This window comes from Felis catus, chromosome D1, assembly GCF_018350175.1.
Source record: "Felis catus isolate Fca126 chromosome D1, F.catus_Fca126_mat1.0, whole genome shotgun sequence".
Classification (NCBI taxonomy): Eukaryota; Metazoa; Chordata; class Mammalia; order Carnivora; family Felidae; genus Felis; species Felis catus.
The window spans coordinates 6719049-6740929 of record NC_058377.1 but is presented as its reverse complement, the minus strand read 5'-3'; the positions used below and the strand labels follow the sequence as shown (position 1 = coordinate 6740929).

The 21881-nt window shown below is 48.2% G+C and overlaps 1 protein-coding gene across 1 annotated transcript; it reads right to left on the bottom strand.

Annotated features, from left to right (window-relative positions):
- Window positions 1–652: 652 nt before the first annotated feature.
- Window positions 653–20069, bottom strand: ACAT1 (acetyl-CoA acetyltransferase 1). The gene is made up of 12 exons (XM_003992328.5): window positions 19919–20069; window positions 12051–12098; window positions 10145–10262; window positions 8812–8907; window positions 8480–8580; window positions 7452–7595; window positions 6665–6815; window positions 5739–5834; window positions 4098–4211; window positions 3191–3255; window positions 1583–1740; window positions 653–953 (listed from the first exon to the last, which is right to left on the bottom strand). Exons 1-12 carry the CDS (start codon window positions 19988–19990, stop codon window positions 833–835), a joined length of 1284 nt encoding a protein of 427 aa, XP_003992377.1. The 5' UTR covers window positions 19991–20069; the 3' UTR covers window positions 653–832.
- Window positions 20070–21881: the final 1812 nt, after the last annotated feature.

The window sequence follows — 21881 nt, the reverse complement described above, 5'->3', positions numbered from 1 at the left end:
CACTCCCCACTGCCCACCTCAGCTTGAACAGGAGCTTTCCCTGCAGAGGGAGCTCCGCAGCTGAGGCTGGCATACGTAGCCCAGCCTCTGCCTAGAGTGTAGTTTTTTTTTTCCCAGAGGAAATGAAATTCAAGACACGGTGCATTTTATCCTGCTTAAGGACAGGCACTGTGGCATACCGGAATAGGCAGTCTGTTCCCTTCCTTCGTAATCCAGAGTGCAATGCCCAGGATCTTCTCAGACCCCTGTCCTCCCAAATCCTGCCTGCTGATAGGAGAAATTGTACCCATCCGAGACCTGAGCACATGGGTATCTTCCTGTTTCCACCAACATTGACCACACTACCTGTGGCTTCTTCATTAATGGTAGGAGGCCCTGCCGGTGTGACAGAACAGCTGCCCTCACTTTGAAGAGGCTGCAAGGAGGGACACCAAGGTGACTCAGTCGGTTAAGCATCTGACTTGATCTCACGACTCCGTGAGAGTTGGGCTCTGTGCTGACAGTGTGGAATCTGCTTGGGATTCTTAAATTATGATGGTCTCAAATGGAAGCTTCTACTTAAAAGTCACTAATACTGAACACTGGTGTTTCAACTAGTATAGCTTTATAACAAAAATATTTTAAACTTTTCAAGATCACCAAAGATTTAGAGAAGAAAAAATTTATTTAGAATTTCAAGAGATTTGAGAGTTGACCTTGTTATTAAAAAAGTTAAAAAAACAAAACCCCAAACAGATGATCTTGTTACAGCCTGACCCCGGGTACTTGGTCATACTGGTGGCGCCGGGCCCTTCGAGCCACCTCAGGTCGATGCTCTGGACACGCAGATGTTCTACAGCCTCTGGACCAGCATGGCAGAAGCCCCTCCTCCTCCGTTGCAGATACTGGCAAGACCATATTGCCCTGGCTTCAAGGTGTGAACCATATGAATGACAATCCGGGCTCCAGACATCCTGAGACGGAGAGATCATTTTGGTCTTTAATAAATTATAGAATACATAACCAAAACCTGTTTCAATTCCAAATTAACTTGAAAAGTCTAGGGGCCCCTGGGTGGCTCAGTCGGTTAAGTGTCCCACTTCGGCTCAGGTCATGATCTCGGGGTTCACGGTCCGCGAGTTGGAGCCCCAGCATTGGGCTCTTGTGCTGACGGCTCAGAGCCTGGAGCCCGCTTCAGATTCTGCGTCTCCCTCTCTCTCTGCCCCTCCCCTGCGTGTCTGTCTCAGAAATAAATATTAAAAAGAAAAAAAGGCTTTCATTACAGACAGCAGAATTTGACCCCTTTTCTTAAACCGGAGAGAGAGGTTTCCAGAACAGTTAGGGCTTTTTTTAAAAGCCCAAGCGTAGACTTTACTTTTAAATAATCTTCTTCATCGTAAAACTAACCGTTCTTAGGCAACAGTGACATGGCTGTGTTCAGTGTCAAGTCCTGTCACAAGTGGGGTTTGCTCTTTCAAGGACGCTGGGAAGGAAACGGTTAAGAGTAATAGGGATGAGCAGGAAGCAGTCTGGTTTAGACAGAGATACAAAGGTCGTTAAGTAGCCACTAGCCCAGACGCAGGTTATTTCCAGAACCACCTACCCGATGGGATGTCCCAGAGAGACGGCACCTCCATTGATGTTCACTTTTTGGGGGTCAAGCTCCAGCATTTTCATGTTGGCTAGCACCACCAGACTAAAGGCTTCATTTACTTCCCACATTGTAATATCCTCTTTTTTCAATCCTGCATCTTTAAGAACCTAAAAATTTTATTTTACAGTTAACATTTATTTTCACTGTTTTCTTGGAATTCCGCAATTTGGGTTTCTATTTCCCCCTCATGCAACAGATATTTAAATTTGGAATTTCTTAGTTTCCAGGAAGGGCCTTTTTATTTTCTGCTTTTAATTTCTCATCTTACTGCACTACGAGCAAAGGATTCTCTTCGCATTTCTTTGTTTTGCAGCGAAACAATTTTCTTGAATGTTCCATGGGTACCTGAAACGAACACGTATTCTCGATTTGGGGATTCTGACTTGACAGCCTTGAGATCTATTTGCCTTGATGCTTGGTTGCAGATCTTGGTCTGCCAAATCAAAGAGTGTGGGTCTTTCTCTACATCTCCTGTAGTTTCTCCTTTATAAAAGTTGCCGTGGGGTGAGGGGCACAGACACTCTTAGCTGTTGTACCTTCACTGTAAATTACTTCGGTCTTTTATTCTATCAGCTATTGTTCTGGTAGTTTCTCAGCTATGCAGGAAGGCTTTGGGGTGTTAATGGTTGGATGATGATTCTCTAAAATCAGGCTATTTCCCCTTTCATCGTGAACTGGCAACTATTCCTCCCCCTTCCTCTCTTCCTCCAGCAGGCTCAGTATTTTAAGCCCTACTGTTCCAACAGCCTAAGGCAACAACAGGGCACCTGAGCGTGGCCACCTGTGAGCTCTCAGTCGGGCCGGGGTCAGGAGCACACTTCTGCCTTCAGAATCCCTGTTGACCCCCCTTGCTCTCCAGGGCAGCACTCACTTTCAGAGGCCGTACCATGCCGTTCCGTTCCTTTCTCAGATCTGCCACCTGCTGCCAGACCATCACTTCGCATCCTTTCTGATCCTCTCTACCCTTCTTCCTCACTGATTTCTGCTCTATCTGTGGCTGCTGGTCTCAGGTTCTCCCTCAGGGTGACGCCCTCTCTATATTTGCGCAGTCTTCTGCGATCCTTCAGCCTCTCAACGCGTTCAGCACCGTCTCTTCCTGTGACCTCCCCCCACGCACACAAAGCAACTTCCCTGAGAGACATTATCAGAGCGATAGCTTGGAGTATGTAGGTTTTCCGTTTTTAGGTTTACTCTAAGACCGGCTCCCAACAGTTCCCTTGCAGAATGGAGACCTCCTAGTAGTGAATATGTGCTTTGAATTCTAGAACCAGGCCCCTCAGTATCCCCTTTTCCCTTGCCACGCCAACCTCCTACTCTGGTCATCACACCAGGTGTGAGGTTCAGCATCATACTTAAAAATAATTCACAGTTTTTGTCTGTTCCACTGAAGATGTCTGTGGATTGCTCAAATTATTTTCAGGAGAAGTTGGAAGATTCAAAACCAAGCTATCTCTGTCCTTCAGCAGACGAGTGACACTGAAAACCTAAACCCTGCAGCGTTGGAAGAAACAAACCAGAGGCCGGCATAGTGGAGGACCGGCCCTCATCTGTTCTCACCTTAGGTACAGCGTATGCGGGTGCGACTGGAAAATCAATAGGGTCCACAGCAGCATCAGCAAACGCTGGAGTTTAAAAAATTTAATAGGTCGTTAAAATCTTTTGTAGAAGAGATAGCTAACAGTTGTTATATATAATACGCAAAGATGCAAGCTTCCCAATCCTAATAGATGTAAACGTATTTGTTCCTTTTCTAGGATTCTGTGCTTTATAAAACCACATTAGTCATCAAAGCCATGGATTTTCACAGGTAGGAGGTTGGAGGGAACTGGCCTCCAGGGACATTGGCATGATCCACACATAACCGTGGGTGCTGCAACAGGCAGATGCCACGTCCTGCCGTATCCAGTGAGGATGCCTCCAAGCATCCAAAGTACACGACAGCCTCAACAACGGAATCATTGGTTGGTTACAAAATGTCAACAGTGCTGAGGTTAAGAAACCAAGACCTGGACTAGAACTGAAGTTGTAAGGCTTTTAGTAAGTAACGAAATGGTATTGGTCTAACACATTGAGAAGGCAAAGCAGATTTTACAACTAGAAATACGTGTAACGAGATTGAGGGTATGACGAGGTCACACAGGAAATCTAGGTACTCGGGCATTTATTATTTATTTCTTAAACCCTAATTTCGTACACTTTTAATAACTACCTTTCCCCTTGGTGCCACGGTAAAACACGTACGTTGTACTCTCCCACTCCTCATATCGGACAGGACAAAAATTTTTAAAGCTCACTCTTCCCGTAAAGCAAGTTGTAACCAAGGTTAAAGGAGCTGCTTGCTCCCACTATGAGTTACATCCCATCACACGGTACACGTGTAGACACCGTGTATTACCAGCATGGAAACCCCACTTCGGGAAGTGTGCAGACGTGAAGGGATAAACGAGCTGAGAACACGACCTACCCGCTATCCTTGCCAGCGGCTTAACGCTGAGCCTCTTGGCGGCATCCGAGGTCATCAGAACCACGGCGGCCGCGCCGTCGTTCAGCGTGCTGGCATTGGCCGCCGTGACTGTGCCTGCAAGCACCAGTGAGCAGGAGGTGAGAACACAGTTTCACACGGAATTCACCGGGGTCGATTTAATAAATTCCTGCAGGGTAATGCCTGGGTGGTTTGCCGCGTGAAAAATGACCACGATGCATGGCGAGAATTCCAGCTTCCGGGAAGCACACGCAGAGCTAACTCTGACACTCGTGTAAGAGTGCCTTGGGTTAGTTCTGGACCCGTCTGGTCAAAGCTAGCTCAGAAACACGTGTGTGATGGCACTAGGTACGTGCTGGCTTGCACTTCAGACATACAGACCAGCCAGCTATTTTTTCTCCCCAGAGAAAGAGAGAAGCAAAAACTCAGTATCAAAACCAGGTACTTGTTCTCTATAATCACTTCAAGTTAGACGTCAAGAACTCTAAAGATCATTCAACTTTTTAAGTTTGAGAGTCCGTTTGTGAGCACTGGAGGGGCAGAGAGATCATCCCAAGCAGGCTCCGCACCATCAGTGCAGAGGCCGAAGTGGGGCTCACGCTCAGGAACCGTGAGATCATGACCCGAGCAGCAATCAGGAGTCAGACATTCAACCGACGGAGCCACCCAGGCGCCCCTCGACTGAACATTTTAAACCTCGGAATGTTACAGTATGTAAACTATGTCAACTAAGCAGGTTCTTTTTTTTAATTGCAACAAAGACCCTACAGTAGACCGCAGCTAAAAATATAAAAATGTTTCTGTAATATGAATTTTATATGATACTTTAAAAAAGACTGACCCAGGGACGCCTGAATGGCTCAGTCAGTTAAGCGTTCGAGTGGATTTCGGCTCAGGTGGTGATCTCACAGTGCGTGAGTTCAAGCCCTGATTCAGGCTCTGCACTGACAGCGCAGAGCCTGCTTGGGATTCTGTTCCCCCCTTTCTCTCTGCCCTTCCCCCTGCTCATACATGCATTCTCTCAAAATAAATAAAACGCTTTTTGAAAAATAAAGACAACTGATCCATTCCTATAGTTGGTATTAAGACAATCAGGAAAGGCAGAAAAGTAACTTTGGGTTACGACAACTGTATATACAGCCAATTTTAAAAGCAGAACTGACCTTCTCAAGGATTCCAAAAGCATTAACTTAAACACTGGCATCCACTTACGGTAGCATTTGACAGTTACTGAGGGCCTACCTGGCACTGGCGATAAAACAGGGAACAACTCTGCTGTCGGCTTCCTAGTCAAGAATCTTACAGGGATTTAACATCTCAACGACTTTCATGTCACAATGCACTTTCAAGATGAACTGCGAATGAAAAACTGCATTCTATACCCATTCTACAATCTCTTCCCTAGGATTTCTATTTTGAAGGTATTAACCAGTAAGCGATTTTAAAGATTTTTTTTTAATAAACATAATTTGTTCGTTTCACATGAGCCCGACATAACTGAAAATGTTAAGTAACAGCTGTATGTTTTCTAGAATTACTTTTTAAAAAATCCTTAGGTGGTTCCCAGACTAGCTATGGTACATTCACTCCTCTTTTTGTCACGCTTCATTTCACAGTACTAACCATTTTCTTTCTGGAAAACGGTCTTCAGCTTTGGAACTTTGCTAAAGTCAACACGTCTATATTCTTCATCTTCTTTCACCACTACATCTGGTTTGCCTGAAACACAAGTCTTTTAAGTAATCACCAGCCAAGACCACAGTGAGTCGGTGCGATGCGTGGGCAAGGACCTGGGCAGCCTGGGCCTCCTCTGTGCCCGTGCACCTCGCACCGCCCCGGGGACCCCACGCTACCTTCCATCACCTGGGCCCTGAGAGTGACTGAAAGAGGAGCTTATTAAATAGTTGGACGATTCGAATCTTGGATATGGCCACACCTCGTTCTCTTCCCTCCCTATTCTGCCACCACAGATACGACCCACTCTCCTGACCCTGGGGTCGGGAGAGGCTCCGGCAATTCCGTCATTCGGAGCCTAGTCATCATTTCTGAATGGAAATGTAACCTAAACCAAAGGAACAAGACTTCACTGTGGATTTAGTCTGCTGGAGTCGGGGGTGGGGTGGGCGGGGGGGGGGAGGGGGCGCCTGCCCTGTGACCTCTGTGACCACAAGCCCTGCAGAGGGGGCTCTGGGGATGCGGGTGGGACAAAGGGGTGTGGAGCCCAGAGCCACGTAGCCCCGCCCTTCTAATAAATCCCCGGTTTCACTTAAAAGGCTAATATATGGTCTGTCACTTACACTGCAAAGGTTTTCAACAAATCCATTTCTCGAATTGAAAGTATTATTCTCAGTGGAATCTGGGGAGGTGGAACCTGATACTAAATTGGGTTTAATTCTATTCTCTCTCAACTGGCAACGTTTCCCTTTAGTAACCATAACCATCTGTGTCCTCAGTTGAACAAACATAAAAACATACTACTTTAAAACCAGACTTCTACAACATGTAAGTCCACTAAAAATCAAACCGATTTTGGAACGTCACGCGTCTACCTTTCGCCGAAATCGTGACAGGAACGACCTCCTCGGCAAACCTCCCGGCGTCCCAGGCCGCCTGACTCCTGCCGTAGGAGCCCACGGCGTACGCGTCCTGCTCCTCGCGCGTGATGTGCAGCTTCTTAGCCGTGTTCTCGGCACAGTTCCCCTGATTCAAGTTGGGATCTTTATCAAACTAATTCACTTGGCGTAACTTATAAAATACCAACTTTGTATAACCTAAAACCGTGGTTAGCAGGTAAACTCAGTTTCTAAAAATACACTTCTTTCGATACCGGGTAATTTTTCACTCAAGTCTCCTCGTCAGGTACTTGAGTGAGCTCAGAAGTTGCCAGTTCAAAGGCAAATTCAACGGCTGTGGAATCCGTCATTAGAAGTCAGGACACACCCTATCCCCCCGGGTGGGGCGGTTTATTCAACAACTGAGTCAAACTGATGCAGTGGGCAAAGGACAGTATTTTCCCAAAACGAATGGTGAAAGTGAGCATTTACAGAGCCCATCCTTCCTCTCCAAAACACACTTATTTTAAAAAGTCAAGCAGGGACAGTTGGGTGGCTCCGTCGGTTGAGTACCCAACTCTCGATTTCGGCTCAGGTCACGATCCCAGGGTCATGGGCTCGAGCCCCGTGAAGGCTCCGCGGGGAGTACGGAGCCTGACTGGGATCCTCTCTCCCCCTCTGCCCCCTCCCCAGCTTACCCATGCACTCTCTCAAAATAAACTTAAAATAAGGTCAAGCAGTATTGTATACTAGCCGGTATTTCTCCTTAAAAAGCAATAATTACCATATGGATTTTATTGTAGACGTCAGTCAGCCCATCCTTCACAATCAAGTCTTCAAGCTTGACGCCACCGTACGGTGTAGCGCCTCTGTTCATTACGTAGGGAGCGTTGGACATGCTCTCCATCCCACCTGCCACCACCACGTCCTGCCCGGCAGCGAACACGCACAGTGTCAGTTCCAACAGGAGCTGAGCTGCAGACCCAGTACGCCCGCTTCACAGCTCCAGCACACAAGCGTTCTGTGGGCTTCATTCAACATCTGTTACACGGCGAACATACAAATACCCTCTTGCCCCCGATGAAAAAAATGGTCTCAAGTGTGTCATGATGGGATGGGGCGCCCGGGTGGCTCAGTCGGTTAAGCATCCAACTTCGGCTCAGGTCATGACCTCGCGATCCGCGGCTCTGAGTCCCACACCAGGCTCCGAGCTGACGGTGCGGGCCTGCTTGGGATCCTGTCTTTCCCTCTCTCTCTGCCCCTCCTCTGCTCACGCTCCCTCTCTCAAACATTAAAAAAAATTCTGTCTCTGCCCTTCCTGCACTCGTGTGCGCTCTCTCACACACTCTAAAATAAAATAAAAAATTAAAAAATTCAGCGAAGCCAGGAGAAAACCTGCACAATTTAACAAATGAACCTGGGTGTGTAGGAACCATAAATGCGTCATCAATTCTGGGCTCAGTCGAGGATTTGATTCCCAGGGTCAGCACCTTATTCTCATCTCTGATGAAAACCCTCTCATTCTGGCAAATAAAAAAGTCATGATGTTGTAAATCACCCAGAATCTCAGAAAAAGACCAAGTAGAAGGTCACCCAAAGACTAAAACATCTTGGCCGAAAACTGTTTTTTAACACAAGACACAGAAGCTATCATCTGACGTCTCCTCCAAGCGCGATAAGCAAATCCAGACGGCGAGCGTCAAACACCACAGCGGCTGGACTCGGGACAAAGGATCGCACTTCTAAAGCACTCAAGGGCGACGTTTTTGGGGACTTCCGACACCACAAATTGGAAAAGGAGGTGCTTCTTACCTGATGTCCACACATGAGGCTCTGAGAGGCCAGCATGATGGCCTTCATCCCCGAGGCACAGACTTTGTTCACAGTCGTGCACGGAGTAGACAGAGGCAAGCCTAGAACCGACACAAGTCAGGTCACACTTGTGAAAAAAGAAGACACTCTTCGACAGCCGCAGAGTTAAAATGAACACAACAGAGCACATTAACCTCTAACCCACAACGGCATTGCTCTTGCCCATATAAACCCATGTTCTGTGACGCATTTGACATCTCGTTTAAGCAGACATGGCCTCCAACGTGCTGCGCCAAACACCTTAAGTGTAGAAGAAGAACAATTCCCGGTACCTGCGCCCAGGACCGCTTGCCTCGCAGGGGCCTGACCTTCACCTCCTTGTAGAACGTTCCCCATGTATGCTTCCTTCACTTCTTCTTTCGGAATCCCTTTTGTTACACAAATAAAACAGGCATGTCTGTATTTTATTCAATTGAATAATCAGTGATTACTAATAAGGTATTATATATATATATATATATATATATATATATATATATATATATATAACGACATTATATAGCGGGAATGGTTTCTTTTTGTCAGCTGTGAGATTCAGACTCACTGTAGGATTTTCTTTTTAAATTTTTTTTTTTCAACGTTTATTTATTTTTGGGACAGAGAGAGAAGAGCATGAACGGGGGAGGGGCAGAGAGAGAGGGAGACACAGAATCGGAAACAGGCTCCAGGCTCCGAGCCATCAGCCCAGAGCCCGACGCGGGGCTCGAACCCACGGACCGCGAGATCGTGACCCGGCTGAAGTCGGACGCTTAACCGACTGCGCCACCCAGGCGCCCCAGGATTTTCTTTTTAATGTTTAAGAGACAGAGAGAGAGAATGAGTGTGAGTGGGGGAGGGGCAGAGAGAGAGAGAGAGAGAGAGAAGGAGACAGAATCCAAAGCAGGCTCTGAGCTATCAGCACAGAGCCGGACACAGGGCTCCAGTCCATGTTCCGTGAGATCATGACCTGAGCCAAGATCAAGCATCGAACACTTAACGGGCTCAGCCAGCCAGGCGGCCCTGTAGTACAAAGATTCCTTCACAAGAAAATTAGAAACAGAGGCATTGAGGGACACCCGGGTGGCTCAGTTAAGCGACGGACGCTTGATCTCAGCTCAGGTCATGCATGATCTCACGGTTTGGGAGTTCAAGCCCCGCATCGGGTTCTGCACTGACAGTGCAGAGCCTGCGTGGGATTCTTTCTGTCCTCTCTCTCTCCCTCCCCCGCTAGCACACTCTCTCTCCCTCCCTCCCTCTCAAAATAAATAATAAACATTAAAAATAAAAGAAATGGAAGGCATTAAGTCATTTCTAAATGTTATGTATGCAGTTAGTGCAAAACAAATACTTGTCCCATTTGATCACTGCCCCCCTCAACACAGAAAAGCACGGGAGCTGGGGTGCCTGGCTGGCTCAGTGGGCAGAGCACACGACTCTGTTGCTTTCTTTTTTTGTCAGTTTTCATTTAAATTCCAGTCAGTTAACACACAGTGTAGAATTCATTTCAGGTGTACAACTGAGCGATTCAACGCTCTTGATCTCGGGTCATGAGTTCAAGCCCCACGTTGAGCACAGAGTTTACTTATTTAAAAAAAAAAAAAAAAAAAAAGCCAAGCAACTACTGACCTGCCTTTTCAATGGCCCCCTGAATTGCAAGGGAACCAAGCCTAGTGGCTGGCAGGGAGGAAAGGCTGCCTAGAAAGGATCCAATGGGCGTTCTCGCGGCACTGACTATGACCACTTCCTGGCAAGACACAAGATGGGAAGAACTATTTCACAATTTCACCCAAACCCTCTCTCATTAAATCAACATCACTCACAGATCCACAGTGGTCCCCCAGCCTTATCCACCGGGGATACCTTCTCAGATGCCCAGGGGATACGCCTGAAACCGGAGAGAAATGAACACTATACCGGTTTTCCTACGTGTGCACAGCCGTGACGGAGTTCGATTCATAAGTCAGGCACAGTAAGAGGCTGACAACAATGACTAGTCAAACAGAACCACTACAAGAATAACTGGCATCAAAGTCACGTGCACATGGTCCCTCTCTCAGGATCTTACTGTCCTGGATGCCCCCCGAGGACCACCGTGGTGGGTGATGATAAAATGCCCACGGACGCAGGTGACGTGAGGTGAGCCGGCCAGGCACTGGGACGGAGCGTTAGGTTACTACTGGCTTTCTGGGGACATCACAAGGAGGATCGTCTCCTTCCAGGCCCAGGCTGACCACTGGGAACGGACACCATGGAAAGCGGGGTCGCAGATAAGGGGACCGCTTTATTATCTAAAAAAACAGACTTTTTATGAATGACTACTCCTTAAAACCATCTCAATATTTGAATAGCAGTAAGACTAATCAATCCAATAATGGTGCTTTAGGATTTAAGATCTAACTGAAAACCTCAGACAAACCAAGTCTAAAGCAGGCACAGATGCTTCCCCATTGTCCACAAGAGGTCTGAAACCAGAAGCTTGAGTTTTGATTCTACTACGCCGTCACAATTTAGGAAACGATCAGTTTCCTTGTCACCTGCACCATCAAGGGCGCTAACCAAAAGGCTTCTTCACTGACGGGGGGCTCTGGGTGGGGGGCGGTCCAGACCTGCGTGCTGGGTGGACGGGGCTGGGCCATGTAAGGAGGACACGGCACAACCATAATTTCTTAAGTGATTAGTAAGACAATATTAATATGAACCATAAGAAAAAATAGATAAAGCCCTCTTAGACACTGTCAAACTATTTTAACAGTTTTCTCCTCACACTTGCCTTGGGCATTCTCCTAAGGCCGGAGATAAATAAGGGAAGTGTTCCTTAGATTTCTGGCCATTAGGGACACTTGGGCGGCTCAGTCAGCTAAGCGTCCAACTCTTGACTTAGGCTCAAGTTATGATCTCACGGTTTGTGGGTTCAAGCCCCACATGGGGCTCTGCACTGACAGTGTGGAGCCTGCTTGGGATTCTCTCTCTCCCTCTCTGTCTCTATCCCTCGCCCAATTGTGCACCCTCTCTCTGTCTCCCTCCCTCCCTCAAAATAAATAAACTTTTTTTTTTTAAGTTCAAAAAAAAAAAAAGATTTATGGCCATTAAGAAGTCATTTGAGGGACTCAGAAAACAAAGAGAGCCCCTCAGAAAGCACCAGGTGATCAGATGATGGTCCTTCCTATCTAATACCCAGCCTGGTTCAGTTTCTTTCTGCTAGTATCTTCCATGTGGCCTCTACACGTCCCTCACGGTATAAAGAGGGTCCCTGAGAGGACGAACACGGCCCAGTTGAGAGAGAAGGCTGTTCGGCAGGAGACAGTGGGGACGGAGCAGATATTTATTATCCAGGGCAAGGGCAGTAGACTGATGTCTCTTCAGGGGCACTTGGGAGTTTAACCTAGTATTTCAAGAATTAGCTATTCCCAACCACAGCAGCCCCCAAGGTGGCCCCACAAACATGCAAATATAAAGACAGACATTTTTTTTATTGACCACATTTTCCTTTAAATTTTTAAAATTTTTAAGTACGATTTAAATTTATACTTACATTCAAGGTGGGTTTTGATACATAACTTCGCTCCATGTATTTTATTTCCTGTAATATAAACAATTATAAAGTTACCGTGTAAAAAATATTAACCTACATCATTTTATACTTCTCAGCAGCGAGGTTATGGGGACTTCTTTCTGCTTCCGCGTGTTATTATTTCCACATTCTACACCACGCATATCACTGTTACAATCTGAAAAAATACTACTTTGTTAATACACTTTTTAGCTATTCATTGAAACGTTGCTTTAACTTCAGATAAGTTTATAAACTTAAAATTTCTAGGCCTTTTTAAGTGTAAGTTTTATAAAATGTAGTTTTAAGTTAAATCTAAGTTCTAAATTAAGTAATTTTAGAGCTCCACAAGAAAATATCCTCGTTGTTTAAAAAATATATAAATAAAACTTGTTATTTTCTTCATCCACTTCTAACGAATGTACTGATTTATCTGAGGCAAACATACCTCCTATAAACATGGCCTATATCCCCAGACAAATTATTTTTCCAGAAAGAAAAGGGTAAATACCTTGCCGTACACCCCACTTCTTTCTGCACTGCTCTTAGGAACAAAACCCATCAAGACCAAGTTGAGGAAATACAAGTCACAGTTCAGAGACCTGACTTTCCTGGAAATGAACAACTTGCAGGACAAAGAACAAAGAATAAATTTTTTTAGCCTCTGAAGTCAGTAAGCAAAGTAAATACTCAAAACTAACAACTTCTATTTAGAACCTACTCTTGTTGATAGTTATCAATAGGCAATCACACCTCAGTGTAACAAACCCACAACACACAAAGGCTGGCCTGACTTCGCGCAAATAACCCACGGCAGCTCTCGATTTGTAACTCGGCACGAAAAGAAAGTAGATTCGACGAGTGGTTACAAGCAGAGAGAAGCGCAGTAACCGCAACAAACTGGTTTATCAAGTGTTTAGATAACAGATGCAAACAGCAACGTAAGAGAGCGTGCTGTTCCGGGCAGTGGAAGAACAGCATTTAAGATCTTCTTTCCCCAGGTTAATACGACGGAGTAAGTCACTCTTAGGTAGAAAGTTCACATAAACGACTTTGCTACAAGAAATAACCTAATTTAGGGGCGCCTGGGTGGCTCAGTCGGTTAGGTGTCCAACTTCAGCTCAGGTCATGATCTCACAGCTCGTGGGTTCGAGCCCCGCATCGGGCTCTGTGCTGACAGCTCGGAGCCTGGAGCCTGCTTCGGATTCTGTGTCTCCCTCTCTCTCTCTGCCCCTCCCCCACTCATGCTCTGTTTCTCCCTTTCTCAAAAATAAACATAAGAAATATATTAAAACATATATATATATATATAATTGTTACAATATTCAAAGCAGCTCATATTCTGAAGAGATGTCTTTACAGTCTTTGTGAGGCAGGGATGTCAAATACACCTGCTAATGACCTGATCCTTCACTCGCTCAGTAACGCCTGGAATCATTTACTTTCCCGAAGGCGACATCAGGAATCCGGTATCCATAAAATATAATCCCTCTATTACAGCAGCATCATAGTCTTACCAAAATGAGAAATGTCAAAATTACATGTACACATTCCACGCTCCAAAGACAACATGTGAAAAAAACACAGGGAGACTCATAAACCATCCCCAGGGATCAGTGAGAAGGCTTACTTGGCGTGACGCAATGGTCTCCAGACAGAGTTCCAACAAAACGCTGCGGGCAGCAACTCTACATTCTAAGTTCTTCTTTCCAATAAATACGTCACAAGTACACACAACAGAGGTCACCGACATGTTGTCACTTCCAGACTAACCCATCTGCACAGACCCTGAAAGGACATTCCCCCGCCATCTCTACCTGTCCCTCTAGAAGCTGAGTCATTAGACGAGCCAGGTTTGTGACTTCACTCTCCTGAGCTTCCCATGTACACACTGGCCCAGGGCAGCACACGAGGGCCTCGGCCGGCGAGACCCAAGTGCACCTGCCGAATGCCCATACTTCCCCCTCTCAGCTGTGCGAAAACAAGTGCGCCCTTAACACATCATATAATCGGGGCTGCTGCGGACAGAACCGACTTCTCGTGAAGGATTCCAGCTTATCCTCTGTGATCCAACTTTGAATTACAAGTTCCCGCTGGTATTCCCAAATATTTGGAAACTAACACACTTTAATGGAAACCCAACATACTCGATCTTGTGGGCTGTAACTAAAGCAGTGAAAAGAAATTTTTTAAGTTCCCATTTGCACTGAACATGCCAGTCACGGCCTCGCCAGCTACAGTCCTTTCTCAAACGGGGTGGAAGGGACAGCCCTAAGTACCTCTGACTGCACCCTCCTCCGGCTGGCCAGAGCTGACAGCACCACGGACGGGGTGGACTGTGACCCAAGCGGCACCCCGAGAGACCGGCTCAACTGGGTGATGACGGGCCCTTCAACGGAGGGGTCCCGGGCGCTGGAGCCGGTGGGCACCACGGCCAACACGGCGTCACAGCAGAGGTGGCAGGGGAGAAGGGAGCCCTCGGCAGGCAGAGAAGTAAAGGAAGGCAACATAACTGTTCCCACAACAGGAGGAAAGAGCCTGACGGGCCGCAAGAGGCAAAGGCAGTTCCTCGGAGACTGACCTTCCGTCAGGGTCCAGTAACGCGGCCTATGATGCCTTGGATGCCGGGAGCTGCCCGGAGCCGCCCGTGGTGAATATTCCCAACCCCCAACCCCCACTCCACAGCGAGTCTGGAAGGGAGGCGGAGCCTCGGAATCACGCGGCCTTTACTCGGGCCACTCCTCCTCTTCAGGGGTCCTGGTTCTAACCCAGGGCTCCCAGGCCCCTCCGCCGGCCCCGGCCCAATGCTGCCTGCAGCTGCGCTTTCTCAGAGTCCACAAGTTCAGGCGCGCCTCCCCTCCTCGTCCCCCTCCCCCCAGCCCCCGCCCGGCCTGGACCCAGGCGCACAGTCAGGCTCCGCACGTTCAGGTGCACCTTCCCCTCCTCCCCACCCGCGCCCAGGATCCAGGCGCACAGTCAGGCTCCGCGGCCTCCCACACAAACACCCGCAAACTTCCCAAACCGCCGACCCTGAGCGTTCACCTCACTGCTCGGCTTCCCGGTCCCCAAGTTCTCCAACAGGTGGCCTACGGTTACCACCCGCTTACCAACGCCCCTTCCACCCCCGGCCTGGCACCAGCTCAGCAGGGTCGGCGCGGCAGGCAAGCCGCTCGGTCTCGGGAAGCGGGTCCGGCCCGGGCTCCCTGCCTGGGCCTCCTCCAGCCGGGTCCCCTCCACCGCAGGGCGCCGGGACCACCAACCGAGGCCTCCCTGTCCTCGGCGTCCACAGTCACACGGTCCTGGGCTGTGTCACCCCTCCCAGCCCGCCCAGGGCCGGGGCCTCCCTTCTCCCTCGGCCTCACGGTCGCCCAGATGACCTGCGAACCGTCTCCAGCCTGACCTCCCCACCGACCTGCAGACTCCGGATCCAAGCACGACCTCGTTGGCCTCAGTTCCGTGTCCAAACCACTGCCCTCAATTTGCACCCCAGGAAACTGGCTGCCTCCCGGCACGTCCCACCTCCGAACATCGCAGTACCCAAGTGCTCAAGCCCAGACCCTAACACTCACCCTTCACCTTCCCCAAAACCCAGATACCCTACCCCAGATGTGGGCACTCCCGTGTCCAAAATACACCTAAATTCTTCCCCCTCTCCACCTCCACTACTGCCACCAGGTCCTGTCCCGCTCTCCCACCAATAGGACAGCCTCCTGCCCAGTTCCCTGCACCCAGCTTTAAAAATGTCAATCGGGGCGCCTGTGTCTCTCAGTCTCAGCCTGTTAAGCATCGGACTTTGGCTCAGGTCATGATCTCCTGGTCGGTGGGATGGAGCACTGCGTCGGGTTCTGTACTGACAGCTCAGAGCCTGCTCGGGATTCTCTCTCTCTCTCTGCCCCTTCCCCACTGGTGCTCTCTCTCTCTCTCCCCCTCCCTCAAAACAAATACACAAACTTAAAAAAGTTATGCTAATTGCAAGCAACAGTTTTCAATGTAGGTATTTCATTTCTCTAATCCCACTGTTAAAAAATCTTACCTAGGGGCGCCTGGGTGGCGCAGTCGGTTAAGCGTCCGACTTCAGCCGGGTCACGATCTCGCGGCCCGTGAGTTCGAGCCCCGCGTCGGGCTCTGGGCTGATGGCTCGGAGCCTGGAGCCTGTTTGCGATTCTGTGTCTCCCTCTCTCTCTGCCCCTCCCCCGTTCATGCTCTGTCTCTCTCTGTCCCAAAAATAAATAAAAACGTTGAAAAAAAATTTTTTTAATAAAAAAATAAATAAATAAAAAATTTAAAAAAAAATCTTACCTAACTACCTTGTTATATTAAATCTTTACAGTCTGAGTGCCCCGTTACGGGTTGAACTGTGCTCCACTTCCCAACCCTGCCAAAACAAAGAAGACCTAACCCTTGTACCTTAGGCTGTAACTTTATAGATAGTGGTCCTTATGGAAACAAACAAGACAAGTAGCCCCAATCGGGTAGGACTGATGTTCTTACAGAAAGAGAATTTTAACACAGAGACAGACATGCACAGAAGAAAACAGAAGACTGGGGGAGACTGCCCAGTGCAGAGAACTAGAACCATGTATCAACAAACCAAGGAACTCCAAAGATCGCCAGCAAACCACCAGAAGGGATGAAGAGGCAAGGCAGGATTTCCCTACAGGATGGGGGGGGGGGGGGGGGGGTCATGGCAACACCATGACTTTGGAATTTCCAGCCTCCAGAACTCTCAAACGTTTCTCTTGTTTTAAGCTGCCTAAAGTGCACAATTTTGTTACAGTAGCCCAAGAAAGCTAACACATCCCCCTTGCTGAAAACCTCCCCTCCCTGGGCTTTCAGACACAGTCTCTTGCCCAGGGTTTCCTCCCATGATGCCATGCTCTCTGCCCTCCCCTTCACAGGATCCTGCTTGTCCAGCCTGTCCTGAAATGCCCTGTCTCCCTAAGGCCCCATGCGAAGTCCTGCTCTCTTCTCCCTCCATGCACTTGCTCTCTCGGAGCTCATCGAGGCCTGCGAAGGCTACCGCCGACCGCAGCTGGTCGTTTCCAAATGTGTATTTCACGCAGTTCTCTTACAGGCCACACCGTTTCCTCTAACTGGCAACTCCAAACTCAAGTCCAAAATACAACTCATCACTTTCTTTCTACTGCCCCACATCTGTTCCTCTGAAAACCTCTACCGTTCCACTAAATGGCAGGCCAAGCCCCCCAAATTATACCTAACTCCTTCTCGCTCAGTTCTTCTTGGCCAATTAGTCATGAAGGGCAACAGATTCTACTTCCAGGCTACCTCTGGAATCTCTCCTTCTCTGCCTATGTTTATTAGCACATCCAACTGCTATACGACTTGCCAGCTTACGGCAATATCCTGACTTTTCTTTTGGCCTGAGTAAGAAAGCAGGCCGAGGGACTGAGGTGCAAAAACCATGGGGTGAAAGGGAATGGGAAGTGTATCCACCAGGGTTCAACGAGGAAAATGAAAACCACTGTATTTGAAACATACCTGAATGCAGAGATTAAATACAAAGGTGATAGGAAAGCGAAGAACAACAGGAGACAGGCAGTACAGATTAACAACAGGAAGGCATTAGCACATTTAGGATGTTAGGACAAAGGGAAGAACCAAGGTTACCAAAGCCAAGGGGTCAGGGTCACCTTCCAAAAACAAGAACCAAAAGAGCCACTGACTTTGTCTGCAACACCATCTAAGGGCAGACGGAGAGAAAATAATCCTGGCTTCTCCCTTCCAATCTCCCCATCTCTTACCAGCCTCTGAACACAGCCAGAAGTCAGCTGGTAGACCCTAGATGTTTGCACACCCAAGAGGAAGCCCTGCAGCAATACAGAGGGCAGAAAGGAATCTGACAACAAACAGACCCAGGACAGGCACAATGCAGTAATTTGTTTTATCAGTTCGAGTATTTAAGAAAAAAACAAAAACAAAACAAAACAAAAAAAAAAAGGGCACCTGGGTGGCTCAGTCAGTTAAGCATCCAACTTTGGTTCCAGCCATGATCTCACAGATAGTGAGTTCGAGCCTTTGGTTCCAGCCATGATCTCACAGATAGTGAGTTCGAGCCCCGCATGGGGCTCTGTGCGGACAGCTCAGAACCTGGAGCTTGCTTCGGATTCTGTGTCTCCCTCTTTCTCTGTCCCTCCCCCACACTCACCCTCTGTCTCTCTCAAAAATAAACCAACATTTTTTTTAAAAGGCAATAGTTTTGGGTCAAAATAGGAGCTTCAAGGAGGCGATGCTCAGTAGTATCAAGAAGGTAAACAGGAAGAAAAATAATACAAAAAAAGAAAAGCGCTGGTATTCTTTGAATGAGTGGCAGGGAACTCTACCTCCAGCCGCTTAGTGATTACAGCTGGCAGGGCAACAGGCTCCAATGAAGTCCGTTCAGGTTCGCTGATCATGACACACTTGTGTGCCAAGGGTAACAGTCACATTCCATTCAACAAACTGGCACTGAACACTGAAAATCCCCTTACAACAGATTTCTGTAGTTCAGTAAATGACCACTGAATTCAAATTACCAACGCTGTGAACTTACAGCTCCACTCTTTCATCAGCAACTGTGTGTTTGACGGTAATATCTTAACTATAAATTAAGAAGGCTCTGCATCTGTGTTTATTTCTTAACAGGACCTAGTTCACCTGGTCAACACTGGCTGAAACCCTGACTTCCCCAATCTATTCCATGAAATACCAAACAAGCTCATTAAGAACTGATCCTGGTACGTTTCCCAACTCCCCTCTGCAGCTAGGTGGGGGGAGGAAGGGGGGGAGAAAGAAAGAAGAAAAGAACTCCTCCTTCCTGGAAACCCACTCTTCCTGCCTTTTCTATTTGCTCAGTCACCGGGGGTTATTTTTAGACTCTTCCTTTACCCTTGGCCCCGCACCCTCCCTGTCAAGTTCCACATTTATTCTTTCATAAATCTCTTGCAGAATGCTGCTCCCTTTTTCAGCTTCTGTTGCCAGCATGCAGCTCAAGTTACCTCAAACCAAAACAGACAATGGTTTTCTCCCCCACTTCAATCCTCCAGATCTCTGGCTATGACAACTCCCCCTCCCCCCCCCCCAAAAAAAAAAACCACATCAACGGTCTCCATTGACTTGGGTCAAATCCCAACTCATAAAAAATGACGTGGGTGGACTTCAAAGCGTATTACCCCAATCAGCCTGGAAAACTCAGGCCTCACCAGCCACACCCTGAAGTTTTACTAATCCCTAAATTTTGCCAGATCCTGAATCCAAGGTGCAGGCTCCTTTGCTTTGACGTATGGGAAACACAGTCTTGGCGTTCAAGGCCGTGGCTACTGTGCACCGCCGGCACAACAACCAGAGGCGATGCACGCCCACGGAGGCCACCCCTTCCAAAATAAGAAACACCAAGTATAATCTATTCCTTGTATGGTGAGCAGCCATTTATTTTCCCTGGCAAATTTGAGCGGCACCAAGGGCCTCTTTTTATTCCCCCTTAGGGCCTCACGTCTCGCAAGCCCAATGATGACCTACCGCACGAACATAAAACATCCTGACAACGATGCTCACAAACATGTTTTGTTGTTTTTTTTTTTAATCCCGGGAAAAATTTAAAAGGAAAGAAGGAAAACCCCGGGGAAGACGTTTCGCTCAGGGCGCCCGCCAGGGAGGTACCCTTCGGCCTGCAACGGTCCGAGCCCGCGCAACCCACGCGCGGGTCCCCGCAGGCCCCAGGCAGCGGCGCGCATTGAGCATGCGCGGTACAGGTGGGCTTCCCGGCAAGAGTTCCCGAGGCCTGCGCCTGGAGTTTCGCGGGTCCTCCCCTGCGCGGGCCGGCATTCTGCAGCCCGGGTCCCAACCCCTCTCACCCGCATCAGCCTCCGGAGCAGGGGGCCGCGCCCACGGGCGCCGCCACGCAGGAGAGCCGCCAGCACAGCCATGACCACCAAGCACCCAGGGACACCTTCTACGTGGAGACTGCCGGCGCACGCCAGGGGTCCCCGCGCCGCTGCCCCGCCCACCCCGGACCGCCGCGCCCCGCCCGCTCCTCCAATAGGAGCCTCGGACGGCGACGATACACGCAGCTATTGGCCGACATCTAGGAGGGGCGGGGCCACGGAAGACCTTCGGGCCGGAGGAGCAGGCCTGAGCCCGGAAGGGTCGGGAGGCGCCGCTGCTCCAGTCTTCGCACTTCTGACCTTGTAGTGCCAGGGGTGTGGTGTCACTTGAGTGTTTTCTGCCGCTTAGGTCTACACAGCTCATTAAAGTATTATTCAGACATCTGATTGGGTTTTAATTTATGATGAGATACTTTTGCAGCTATTTCAGTAGGAGGGGAATAGAATGCATATTAACAGCTAACTTTACTGAACAATTAAGAATTTTTTAATTTAATTTTATCTTTTAAGTTACTTTTTTTCACTTTATTTTTATGTAGGCTCTACACCGAAGGTGGGACCCACCTGAGATGTAATCCCATGCTTCACGGACCCAACCAGCCAGGTGCCCCTTTTCTAATGACTACACCCAATATGGGACTAGAACTCACAACCCTGACATCATGAGTCACATGTTCCAGCGACTGAGCCAGCCAGGCACTCCCACAATTCAAAAAAGAATTCTGTTAGTCGTCAGGGCACCTGGGTAGCTCACTGGGTTGAGTGTCCAAGTTGGGCTCAGGTCGTGATCTCATAGTTCATGATTTCGAGCCCTGCCCTTGGGTTCTGTGCTGACAGCCCAGACCCTGGAGCCTACTTCAAATTCTATGTCTCCCTCTCTCTCTCTGCCCCTCCCCACACGCATTCTGTCTCTCTCTCTCTCTCTCAAAAATAAACATTTAAAATTTTTTTTCAAAAAAGATTTTCTCCCTCTCCTGCTCCTCTCGCACACCCACACGCTCTTGCTCAGACTCTAAAAAAATACATATTTTAAAAAGAATTCTATTAATCCTCACAAAAACTCCACGAGTTAGATGCTATTTTTATCTCCCCCTTAACTAATGCACTAACTGAACAAAGAAATTGACTTTTTTGTCAGGTTGCACAGAAAGTGGTAGCACTGGGGTCTGAACTGGTATCTTCACGTGGCATTGCTTTCCTGTTCCTTTTCCCAGAGAACCACGTAAATGTTACGATTATTATCCTCACATTTGGGGGAACCCATTACTTAAGCTTGAATTTTCACCTGTAGACAGTCAATCTTTGTGTCGCTAACATTACTGTCTTTTGTATTGATTGTCATGTAGAGGATACAAGGAGTGACAACAAAGTGAACCTTCAATTCAACTAACCCCAAGCCCAACTCAAGTTTTTCCTACAAGAAAATTCCCACCCTTCATTAGGTTTCCTTGGCAGCTGAGGGAGATTGAATTTTTAGAAGATGGGCACACCCGTACTCAGCTCACCCGACAAGCTCTTCTTTGTGACGAATGCTCCCTCCCCCCATCAGCGGTGGGGGCCGTGTCCCTAGTCTGGAATCTGGACAGTGAGTGCAGTCCGGCAGGAGCGACGTTGTGTGACTTCCCAGGTGAGGGCCAGGCAGAAACATGAATAAAAAGCCTTCAGGTGATTCCAGTCCCCAGCCTTCAACCCTTCCAGGTGAAACCCCAAACATTATAGTGCAGATAAGCCTTCCCTCTGTGCCCTGTCTGAATTCATGATCCATGGAAACCATCAAAGAAATGAAATGGCTGTTCAGCACCCCTATCTTTAACTTCCCAGACACCCCAGGCTGTCCCTTAAAGTGGCATTTGATTCCTCCACTTACCAGAACTTCTATATTCAACAGGTCACCAAGTCCTAACCCCTTCCTTTGAATGTCACACTCAGTGCC

Coding starts and splice junctions, on each gene's coding strand:
- ACAT1 (XM_003992328.5), bottom strand. CDS start 19,990: ATGGCTGTGCTGGCGGCTCTCCTGCGTGGCGGCGCCCGTGGGCGCGGC. Junction 5,835..6,664: donor TGTCACGATTTCGGCGAAAG/GTAGACGCGTGA, acceptor CTTGTGTTTCAG/GCAAACCAGATGTAGTGGTG. Junction 4,212..5,738: donor CGTTTTCCAGAAAGAAAATG/GTTAGTACTGTG, acceptor TGGTGCTTGCAG/GCACAGTCACGGCGGCCAAT.